General features: G+C 48.6%; 1 protein-coding gene across 2 annotated transcripts in view; it reads right to left on the bottom strand.

The window, feature by feature from the left end:
- Dnmt1 (DNA methyltransferase 1) overlaps window positions 1–11,947 on the bottom strand; it is a 46,197-nt gene that overhangs the window by 23,722 nt on the left and 10,528 nt on the right. The window contains exons 3-10 of one of the 2 annotated variants that reach the window (XM_021172157.2): window positions 11,210–11,314; window positions 10,884–11,094; window positions 9,991–10,066; window positions 7,731–7,806; window positions 6,827–6,858; window positions 6,228–6,306; window positions 4,154–4,194; window positions 1,681–1,765 (exon numbers count right to left, since the gene is read on the bottom strand). In XM_021172157.2, coding sequence (XP_021027816.1) covers window positions 1,681–1,765; window positions 4,154–4,194; window positions 6,228–6,306; window positions 6,827–6,858; window positions 7,731–7,806; window positions 9,991–10,066; window positions 10,884–11,094; window positions 11,210–11,314 — 705 coding nt within the window. Of the gene's footprint in view, window positions 1–1,680; window positions 1,766–4,153; window positions 4,195–6,227; window positions 6,307–6,826; window positions 6,859–7,730; window positions 7,807–9,990; window positions 10,070–10,883; window positions 11,095–11,209; window positions 11,315–11,947 lie in introns of both variants that reach the window. The other variant, XM_021172156.2, reaches the window with a different exon arrangement.

Raw genomic sequence — 11,947 nt, forward strand, 5'->3', positions numbered from 1 at the left:
GGGGCTGGAGAGATGGCTCAGTGGTTAAGAGCACTGACTGCTCTTCCAGAGGTCCTGAGTTCAATTCCCAGCAACCACATGGTGGCTCACAACCACTTGTAATGAGATCTGATGCCCTCTTCTGGGGTGTCTGAAGACAGCTACAGTGTACTCATATTAAATAAATAATAAATAAATCTTTTTAAAACAAACAAACAAACAAACAGTGGACTCAGTGGACAGAGCGGACAGTGTGAGGTCTTGGGGGAGGTGGCACAGACCTGCGATCCCAGCACTGGGGATGGAGCGAGAGGCAGGAAAGCCAGGAAGGAGGGCAAGGGGATTACACAGTTGTGTTCCAAACAGACACTAGCCAGCCAGTGTAGCATTTCTGAGCTTGTTAATGAGGAGTCCTTTACTGATACCCATCTGGTATGAGCGGATCTATACATATCAACAACTTGAGTATTACTCTCATATCAAGGCAGCTATGAGGCATGGTGGGATAGCTGACAAGCTTTAGGCCATCCACGTCCCAGAGTGAGAACTTATCCCAAACCAAGAGCTAGCCAACAAGAGGACTCAGCACCTGCAAACCAGCCTGGCCATTGCAGGGATCCCTATGGTGGACAAGAACCAGTTCCCACAAGCTGTCCTCTTGATGTCCACACATAGCCACACCCACACCCACTCATGAAAAAACAGGATACAGACAAAAACTCCCTGCTTTCAGGCAAGCATCGACAGTGATCCACTGGCATCCGGGCAAAGAGGGAGACACACAGAAATATTCCCACACCTGAGGCGACTATGAGAGCTTCTGCTGCATTCTTAGACAAGCAGTGAGAACACTCACAAGCTGGCTCGCCTGGGCTCAAGCTCCACTCTATAAATCTCAATGGGGAGGAAACCAGGTAGCTATTTCAGGCTTCTCCTAAGGTAGACACCTGAGACATGAGTCTGTGGCCTCACTCACTGCCCTAGAGATCCACAGAGCGAGCACTGTGCCCTATCAGAGGCCTTGGCACCGAAGGCAATCAGTCTTCCATGTCTCTCAAGAGTCAACCGACCGTAGATGCAAGAGGCTCAGAAACCTGTCCTCAGCCCACACAGACTGTCCTTTTCTATTCCCTAAACAGGACCATACCAGCAAAGCAAACAGCACAGACAGCGTGCTAGGTAACACACATGCACTAGAGGGGTTACAGAGGACATGAGCACCCAGGCAAACATTGGGTTGTTCAATCTCCACGTATTTTACTGAGAATCCTTGCACCGACGTCTAACTGTGTGCTCTTGCTTCGCAGGAAGGACTATGGTTGTTCTGAAACAGTTTTTAACTCAGGCTGGCCGGAATCCTCGTGTTTAGGATCATGCTCCTGCCTCTACCCTACTGCTGGGATTACAGGTGTGTTCCATTAGCCAGGCCTGTTTAGGATATGAAGATGCTCAGCTGAGTAAGCAGAGAAAGATGGAGAGTCAAGAACTGAACTTAGGACTTAAAAGGAGCAGGCAGGCTTGCTGAATTGACAGGCTCAGATGTGCAGTGACAACCAACCAACACCCAAAGGAGACCAGGGAAACCTGCCTGAAACCTAAAGGAGTACTGAGGAGCGGGTGCTGCGCCCAGACCCTGCCCAGCACTATCTCTGCAATCCAGTGGAGTTGCAGCACAGCCCACTTAGATAGTAAGGACTTTGCCTTTTTTTCATCCTCGTCCTCGTCCAAGTGAGTTTCCGGTCTTGCTTCTCTGTCTGGATCCTCCTTTGATTTCCGCCTCAATGATCTGCCAAATAAAAAAGCAAAATAAATAATAAAAAAAAAATCTCACACATGGACACTGATCAATGCTCTGGGCAACATCCAAGCAGTCAAATGCGGGTTTAAATGTGTCCTCTCAGTTTGAGACCAGGTCACCCTTCCTACCCGCCACCTGTTTATCCTTCATGATTTTATGCATCTTGCAGAACTGGGGCTCAAGCCCACAGCATCATGAACCGATGACAAGCACTCAGCTGGGACCCACCAGACGTCTGAACAGGGGAAAGATTTTACCACGGAAGCCTGACGATCTGAGTTCCATCCCCAAAACGCACAATGGGAGGAGTGAAGTGAAACCTGGGAGCTCTCCCCTTACCTCTGCAGGCAAGGTGGAGCACGGGTATACACTCTCAGATCAACACACTGGCCTGCGCCCGTGCACACCCCGAGTCTATCAACCACACCACTCAGCTCTTCAAATGAACGATAATCAGAGACGCCAAAGGTTAGGACAAACCACCAGCAGGCCTTCACTGGTGGTCCTGGAGGCAGACGGGACTGTCGTGATGAAATGAGTGGCGAGGCCAGCATCAGCAAGCACAGAAGGCTGGCCTCCATCCCACAGGAGCCCGACTGTCTTACTCTTCTGCATCCTACCCTGCACCCTGCACATCTGTGGATCAGGCACCAGGCTGTCCTCTGCACTTGGGCCTTCAATATTTGCACGAGTCAAGTGAGTGTTAACAGAAGCTTTAAAAACAACAACAAAAACAAAAACCAAAAACAACAAAAAACCCGAAAACCATCACCACCACCACCACCACCACCTCAGGCTGGACTAGCTCAGAAACAGACTGGAATTCAGACTGCCCAGCACCTACATAAGCACTGGCTGGGCAGGCCCTGTGCCTCCAGTGCTTAGGTGTGAGGCTAGCCCTAGTGTGACCTCCAGAGACAATTGGGACTCCCGTCTGAATGCATAGATGCATGCCAGTAAGAAATCCCCTGTCAGGCTCTGGATTTGAGACACCCACATGTTAAAGACATGCCACGAGGACCATCTCTATCTGGATGTGATAGGACAGGCCTGAAATTCTTGTATTCTTGATCCTGAGGCAGAGATCAAGTCTGAATTACATCGGAGATCCTATCTATTAAAAACCTCCAAATAAGCCAGGTCGTGGTGCACAGCATTATCCCTAGCACTTGGGAGGCAGAAGCAGGCAAATCTCTGCTCAAAGTTCAAAGCCAGTCTGATCTACAGAGTGAGTTCCAGGGCAGCCAGGACTACATAGAGAAGCCCTGTCTCGAAAACAAAAAATATATACAAACAAAATATATACAAACACCAGAATCAAACTTAGTATTGAAGGCCAGCACTAGTTGCTTGTGCCCTTCTATGGACATAAGGATGTGCTCATGTGGACTAAGTGGTGGACAATTAAGTTATCCCACTGTCAGCCAGAATCAGCTGCCAGGTGCAAGCCTCAATGGCGAGCTCAGTGGCTGCTAAGCTTTCACACTGTCAGCCAGGACAGTTGGAGCACAAGCTCACTTAAACAGCCACTAATAATGTGATGGATGGCAACGTGACTGCTGAGGCAGGGTCTGAGTAAGGAGAAGGTCACAGGCTAGAAATGATGTCAGCCGTTTCTAAGGTAGGCAGACTACCTTTTGTTGTTGAAGCAGGGTGTCTCTAGTCCTGGCTGTCCTGAAACCTGGTTGACTCAGAACTCAGAGATACACCTGTGTCCTGAGTGCTAGAATTAAAGGTGTGTACCACAATGCTCTTATTTCTTAATGGTTTCTCATTTCTTTTTGAAACAGTGGCTCACTCCAGCTCGGGCTGGCCTTGAACTCATGAGAACCTTCCTGTCTTAGCCTCCAACACGAGGTGAGGTTCCAGATGTGTCCCACCATGGCTAGCTTGGTTGGACTTTAGTTATCTGTATGTACGAGTATAGACACATATGGAGGTCAGAAGACAACCTTCATGCAGGTTCCAGGGTTGAGCTCAACTGTCAGACTTGTGAACAAGCACCTTTACCCAGTGAGCCACCTCACTGGGTGAGGTCCTGGGGTCTGTTCTTCAGCTATTCGTATTTTATGTATATGGGTGTTCTGCCAGCATGTTATCTGTATACATGTGCCGGAAGAGTAACTCCCTGGGATCTGGAGTTACAGGCAGTAGTTGGCTTCCACATGCCAGGAACAAAACCCAGCATCTTTTACAAAAGCAGCTAGAGTTCTCAACTGCCGAGCCATCTCTCCAGCCCACCTTCGTCTAGGTTTTCTCAGTGGAACTTCTCAGACTACAAAATACACTAGTGCTCAGTCCCAGGCCCTTGTTCACAGCAGCAACACTGCAAGCAAGCACCACTGTAGGGCACAGAGGCATGACAGCTGCACTTACAGCTCTCTGGTGTGACGTCGAAGACTCTTGTTGTCATCTTCCTAGGAGAGGAAGTAAGAGTTAATAAAAAGCCAGTCTGGTCTACATATTGAGTTTGACGTCAGCCACATATACATACATACTGAGACCCTGGCACCACCACTAAGAAAAGTCAATTCCCCAATTTGTCCTGAATTAACAGACCGGCAGTTAACCCTACTAGGTTCTAGTTATTAAGATTGGTAAGTGAATGCTATCATCAGGACACCTGTTTGGGGTGGCTCTTCCTCTGATTCTGCGGGAGCCACACCCAGTCTCTAGGAGGTTGCCTTTGTCACCTCACACATAAGCCTGCATTAAAGCATCCTCGTTACATCCCAACTCTGCTTCCTTACAACTTTAAAAAGCCCAGCGGGGCTTCCACAGGCCTTAACCCAGCACTCAGGAGGCCAGGCGACAACTACTGAGCTAGTTCTGGGACAGCCAAGTTGTTTCCTACACAAAAGAAACCCTGCCTCAGGGGAAAATAAGTAAGTAAATAATAAAACAACTGTCTTCTGGTGGAGTCAGCAGACAGCAAAGGCATCCTTAGGAGACAAACCCTGGGGCAGGGGAGGTGCTGCAGTTCACACACACAAAAGTAAAGAGTTTTAAAGGGCTAGGGAAATATCTTGGCAAGCACAAAGGCCCACCATACACATTTAATGACCCAAGTTAGAGTTCCCTGAACAGAAAAGGACAAATCTAGGGCCAGCGAGATGCTCTGTGGCTGAAGGCACTTGCTGTCTAGACTGATGACCTGGTTTTCTGGGCTCCATGATAAAAAAGAACACCTAAAAGCTGTTTTTCATATCCACATGTATGGACCCTAACAGACACAATAAATGTAATTTTTTAGGTGCCTTTTGAGTTAAGTCTCACGTAGCCCAGGCTGATCTTGAACTTGCTATGTAGAAAAGGATGACCTCCGGCTGCAAGACGGCTCAGAGGGTAAGAGCACTGATTGCTCTTCCGAAGGTCCTGAGTTCAAATCCCAGCAACCACATGGTGGCTCACAACCACCTGTAATGAGATCTGACGCCTTCTTCTGGCATGTCTGAAGACAGCTACAGTGTACTTTTTGGGTGTTTTTTTGGGGTTTTTTTTTTTTTTTTTTTTTTTTTTTTTTTTTTTTTTTGGAGACAGGGTTTCTCTGCTTAGCCTTGGCTGTTCTGGAACTCACCGTATAGACCAGGCTGCCCTCAAACTCAGAAATCCGCCTGCCTCTGCCTCCCAAGTGATGGGATTAAAGGTGTGTGTCATCACCGCCCAGTATAGCTACAGTGTACTTATGTATAATAAGAAATCTTTGGGACGGAGCGAGCAGGGACTGAGCCAGTGGAGTTGACCTGAGCGATTGTGGCTGACCAGAGCAAGCAAGTCCTAAAATTCAATTCCCAACAACCAACCACATGAAGGCTCACAACCAGCTGCTCAGCTACAGTGTGCCCATATACATAAAAACAAATCAGAAAGAAAGAAAGAAAGAAAGAAAGAAAGAAAGAAAGAAAGAAAGAAAGAAAGAAAGAAAGAAAGAAAGGAAGGAAAAGGATGGCCTCTCTTTCCCAAGTACAGACTAAGTGGCCTGGAAATTTGTTGTTGTTCCTGGCGAGGATAAAACCCAAGGCTGCATATCCATGCCAGGCAAGTGCTCCACCAACGGAGCTACACGGTTATCAAAAAGCATCTGTGCAGCTCAGGGCCTTCACCTTCATTTCCCCCCAGGGTGGCTTGAAGGAAAGAGCTGACCTCATCCCAGCCAAGGAGGCAATGCTAGGTAGGGAGGGTTGTTTCTGGTGAGGATACTGGGGGTGGAACGGGAGCTTCAAGCAACCCTCTGCCACTGAGCCAGAGCACAGCCCCGAAGGCAACTTTGTGTGTGGATGTTGCTACGGAACCTCTAACCTCTAAGCACCACCTCTCCGCTCACAAAGGAGCCCTCCTTGGAGGCTTTCGGTCTCAGCTTCCTAAGTCAGGTGTCACGCACCCCTCTTCTGCTCTCCCCACCTCCACCAGAGATGTGCTCAAGGAAAGAAGCAAGGGGCGGGGGCTTTACCTGTTCACACGGCTCTTCCGGACCCAGCTGGGTTCCCGGTGTTACCTCTTCCAGTTTCTCCACAGCCGCTCCAGCACCACTGTCAGGTAAAGTAGAATATTACCTAGGCAGGACCCAAGCAGCTCGAGCCCCAGAAGCAGCTTCATGAACCCAACTTCCTACACCAACAGAAGTTGCCACGCCCGAACTCTAACAGCCAAATGATCTCTTGCCAACCCAGGCCTCATGACACCAGGAGACCTCATCTCCTTTTGTGATGAGGAAGGAATTGAAAGATTAATAATTTGGCCCTAAGCCAGGCAGTGGTGGCACATGCCTTCAATCCCAGCACTTGGGAGGCAGAGGCAGGTAGATTTCTGAGTTCCAGGCCAGTCTGGTCTACAGAGTGAGTTCTAGGACAGCCAGAGCTACACAGAGAAACCCTGTCTTGAAAAAAACAAAAACAACAAAACAAAAGACAAAAACGCAAAACAAAACAAAAATAATAATTTGCCCCAAGTTCAGCCCCATGAACAGGTTTATCGTTAGTACAGGGTTCTACGCAGAAGGCAATTTCTGCAAGTGAGACAAGTCAGAGAGGAGACGACACGGACCCTTACCTCTCTGTGTCTGCAACTCTGCGCTTCTTATCCTGGGCAGAGGGAGGAAGAGGAGACAATGTTGGTTCGAAAAGCAGACCAACAACAAACAGAAATTAAACAAGTTGGGAGAGCCAGGCGTGCTAGCCCAGACCTGCCACTCGGTATTCAAGACGCTGAGGCAGGAGGACCACCATAAGATCGTGCCCACCCTGAGCTACAGCTTCAGGGCAGCCTGGATTACACAGGGACAGGGTGTGTGGAGAGATGGCTCAGTCACTAGAGAGTGTATGTTGCTCTTCTAGAGCGGCAGACTTCAGTTCCCAGTACCCATCTCACATGGCTCATGACTCCTCTAACTCTGGCTTCTTGTGCACCTGCACACATGTGCACAAACCCACACACAAAACCCAAAATATACATAGAAATCCCAACCAGCTGGTGATGGTGGCCCACACTTGTCATCCTAGTACTTGGGAGATGAAGCCAGGAAGATCAAGAGTTCAAGCCCAGGCTCAACTACATGCCGAGTTCAAACCCAGCCTGGGCTACATAATACCGTCAATATATTTGTATATATCCAACACTGGGGCCCAAAATGAGTTCAATGGTACAGTGCTTGAATGAGGCCCTAGGTTTGATCCCAACATTGGAAAAAATAAACTAAGTAGAACTGCCTCCTAATGCTGTCAGATCAATCTACAGCGTCAGCTGTCCCAGCACTCAGCCTGCTGGGCTACTGTTTTCAAACCCACCAGGGTCCACCACCATGCAGCACACTCCATCAACAGGTTGCCCCTCCCCCTCGTCTAGCCACGTACTCTGAAACACCCCTACTACAAGGAGACCGCGTTCAAATAGACCACCTTTGCTCACTCTGCTAGCAAATAAATCAAAGTGTCGAGAGTCGACAGGGCTGGCCCACCTGGTCTTTTTCCTCTGCAACAGACTCGGCCGAGTTTCTCTCCTCAGGTTCTTCCTTGGGTTTCCGCTTAGTGGGGCTGTCACACAGTGAGAAGACCGTTAGTTCCGGATTCCCCCCGGCTGTCTGGTGGTCCTCAATGACTTCCCTTCTCTCACAAAAGAAGCTCTTAAACGTCCGGGTATCTTCCCTGCCAGGAGGGGCCATCTACCCAGGACTGAAGGGCTTTAGTAATGACTTGTTTTATTTAGTGTATACGTGCATGTGCTGTGAGAGACCAGGAGAGTTAGGCCCCCTAGAGCTGGGGTTACAGGCAGTTGTGAGCACAGTGCTCAGACCCATATATTTGTTTTTAAACAAAAAAGTTTAGATTTAATTTCCTGTCCATGAGTGCTTTGCCTGTATGTAAGTGTGACTATGCACCACATTGTACAGTGCCTGTGGAAGTCAGAGGGTGTCGGGTCCCCTCGAACTGGAGGTACCAGTGGCTGTGAGGCACCATGGGTGCTGGGCCCTGAACCCAGGTCCTCCTCTGCAAGAGGAGCAGGTGTTGTTACGAACTGAGCCACCTGGAACTGAGTGAAGCTGCCCTTTTTCCCCCTGAGACAGGGTTTCTCTGTAGCCCTGGCTGTCCTGGAATTCTTGTAGACTAGGTTAGTCTTGAGCTCCAGAGATCCACCTGCCTCTGCCTCTGCCTCTTAAGTGCTGGGACAGGTTCTTGTGCTTGCAAAGTAAGCAAACACTTTGCCTACTAGGTCATCTCCCCGTTTCCAGCTCTAAGGGTTTGTGGATGCTTTGTTTTGCATGTGTATCTATGAACTGTGTGCCTGGTGCCTGCACAGGTCAGAAGAGGACATCAGACCCCTGAGTTACAGGTGGTTGTGAACCACCATGTAGGTTCTGGGAATTAAAACCAGGTCTTCTTTAAAAGAGCTACCCAGCTTCATACTTTGAGGCTGACTCAAAGAACAGTTATCTCTGTCACAAATCTGTTCTCTTTGTAAGAAGCTATTGCTGTCTAGATCCACTTCTTTGAGACTTACAAAGTGGCAGGCAAGGCTCTAATGTTTCAGAGAAACATTGTGTCCTGGAGAGCTGGCTCAGTGATGAAGGGCGCCCAGTGCTCTCAAAGACCCAAGTTCCACCTAGGCCATGGCTGGCCGGATGGGTGATCACATTGCACAAATGCATACACATGCCATATACACACTATGTATGTATGGATGTATGTATGTATGCATGCATGCATGCATGCATAGGAACAAATGTGTGCAGCTGGAGAGACGGCTTGGTGCTTAAGAGCACTTCCTCCTCTGGCAGAGAACCTGGGCTCAGGGCCCAGCATTGGTAACTCCAGTTCCAGGGGATCCAATACTCTTGACTTCCACAGGCACTGTACAATGTGGTGCACACACACATGCAAGCAAAACACCCATATGCACAAGATTAAATCTTTTTTAAAAAAACAAAAAACAAAAACAAAAAAACCCACAATATATGTTTTGCCTTAAGTTTATGCTGCTATGGAGTTAGCTGGTATAACTTTATGGAGCAAGGTTCCATTACAAAAGTAGTTCATAAAGGCGGGAAAGCAGCATCGTGTCTGATTTTTCTACTACCCAGTGGCCAGTATGAGGGTTCTTTGTTTTGTTCAAGCTTCGTGTGCATAGGTGTTTCGCCTGCGTGTGTGTCTGTGCACCATATGCATGCAGTGCGGAAGGAAGGACGCTGCAAGAGGGCAGCAGATCGCCAGGACTAGAGTTACAGATGGTCGTTAACTACCATGTTCTGGGAGAGAATCAAACCTGGGTCCTCTTCAAGTGCAGCCAGTGCTCTTAACTGCTGAGACATCTCTCTGAATCAGCATAAGGGTTCTTGGACTGTATTCTATAGCTTTGTATATGTATGCTTTAAGTTATCTCACAAGGTGAAAAAGAAACAAAAACCTACAAAATGAATGTCTTTCGAGGCTGTCATGTGGTTCAGTGGGAAATCCTCTGCCTAGAATCCCCCAGGGAGAGGGTAGGGGCATGGCCCAGTGGGAAAGCCCCTGCCCTAAAACCCCTGATGAGGGGGTAGGGTATGGCTCAGTGATAGAGGCCCTAACATAAACCAGACCCTGGGTTCTAGCCTCAGTACTAAAAGAAAGGCAAGAAATACAACACTTATGAGTTATGGAAGGCAGGGACATCCACTTGGACTCATTCTCTCCCTAAGGTTATTAGGCCCCAAGAACACTAGCCGGCCACTCGTTACTACTCACCCCTTTGTGAAGTGAGCCGTGATGGTGGTCTGCCTGGTGGTTCTCCTTGTAGCCACAGAACTAGATGAAGTTTCAACTGCTTAAAAACAAGAGAAGGTGACATGGCATACTTCAAGAACAAGTGACTGCAGGTGGCAGGCACTGCAAGAATGCACATTTCTTGGCTCTCAGCTGGACTACAAACTGCATAGCAGTTTACATGGGTCAGCAGGCAGCCCCTTAGAACTGCCATTGCTTAGTATCCAGCAACAGTAGCATACAGCCCAGAACCCAAGAATAGTTTACAGTGACCACCTACCATGTCTATACCATTATAAACTCAAAACCCTAAACTGAAACCTCATGTAGGGACCATCTTTGGGAGTCCAAGCTAGGTAGAAGTGCACAGAAGCTAAGCCAGAGGCCAGTACAGCTCTGTGGCAGAGCACCTGTACACCCGTGCTCCATCTCCAGCACCAGAGCTCCTCCCTCCCCTGAAAAAGACAGTCAGGGCTCGGCTTGGCAGATAGATGTGCCCTTCCCTAGCACACCCAGGTCCTGGGTTATACCACTAGCATTCCAGAGGCAGGGGCAGACAGACACACAGCTGAGTGTCAGCATGGGCTTAGTGTTCTTGAGGCCTTAGGCTTCCTTCTCAGCACCAGAAACAACTAGAATACATGTGGTACGTGCCATGGTTCAAGTGGCCTGACTCTTCAAATGAACCACAGCCTCCAAGATGCAAACAAGTCAATTGAGACCTGTGAGACAGCATAGGCCTATCACACCAGCACTCAGGGGGCTGAAGCAGGACAGACTTCTAAGGCCAGGCTGACCTATACTGACAGGTACCGTCTTAAAAACAACCAGAAAACCCAAGACAACCAACAAACCACTATGTCACGTGTCCTTACAAAGGGTGTCACTGTCCGACTTGCTTCTCCTGGGTCCCCGAGGCGTGGACCTGGATCTTGGGGATCTGTTTGAGTCTGCCATTTCTGCTCTCCAGGTTGGCCGGCTCCCGTTGGCGGGACAACCGTTGGCTTTTTGAGTGAGAGAGAGTGTTCCGTTCTCCAAGGACAAATCCTTATTTAAGAGGGACTTGACTTTAGCCAGGTAGCCTTCCTACAACAGGAAAGGATATCTTAGTAGGAAGACATCACAGTAGGACACACAGGGGCCTCTGCCTCTGGTCACAAGCAGGTAGCTTTCTGGAAACTGGGAAAAAGAACAGACTTACCTCAGACAATTCCTCTTTATGTAATTTGGTTTCCAAGTCACACAACTGGCTCTTTATTTCTGTTTGCAGGAATTCATGCAGTAAGTTTAATTTCTCCTTCACACACTCCTGTAGGAAGAACAGAGCTGAGGAACCCCAAACTTCCAAGCTAGCAATTAACAAACTAATGCATAACTAAGCCCCAGCAGCTGGGGCCAAAGGCAGCTCTGGCTCTGCTAAAAACTAAATACAGACCAGGCACGCATGGTGTAGGATGCCCGAGATCTCAACAACCAGGAAACTTAGACAAGAAGGGCTGCTGTAAATTTAAAGCCAGTCTGAACTATCTACTAAGTTCCAGGTCAGCCCAACTATGGATCAAAATCCTGCCTCAAAACAAAACCCAACAACAACAAAAACCCAACCAACCCCAGAGGCCTCGGGCGACAGCTCAGACACTCAGACACGTGCTGTGTAAGTGTGAAGCCGAGGGCTCAGACGCCCAGGTCTAGCATAAAAGCTTGGCAGACAGAGTAGCCAGCCTACAATCTCAGCATTTGGGATCTCAGCATAGGATTCCCAGACCAAGATGATGCTTTAGACTAGCTGAACCCATGAGTTTCAGACTCAGTGGTCTCTACCTCAGTAAATAAAGTGCACAGTGACCCAATGCCAACCGCTAGCCTCTGTACCCACCTAATTACACATAGCTACTCACACACACATACATATAGCTACTCACACACACACACACACACA

This window comes from Mus caroli, chromosome 9 (assembly GCF_900094665.2).
Source record: "Mus caroli chromosome 9, CAROLI_EIJ_v1.1, whole genome shotgun sequence".
In the NCBI taxonomy this organism is placed as follows: domain Eukaryota; kingdom Metazoa; phylum Chordata; class Mammalia; order Rodentia; family Muridae; genus Mus; species Mus caroli.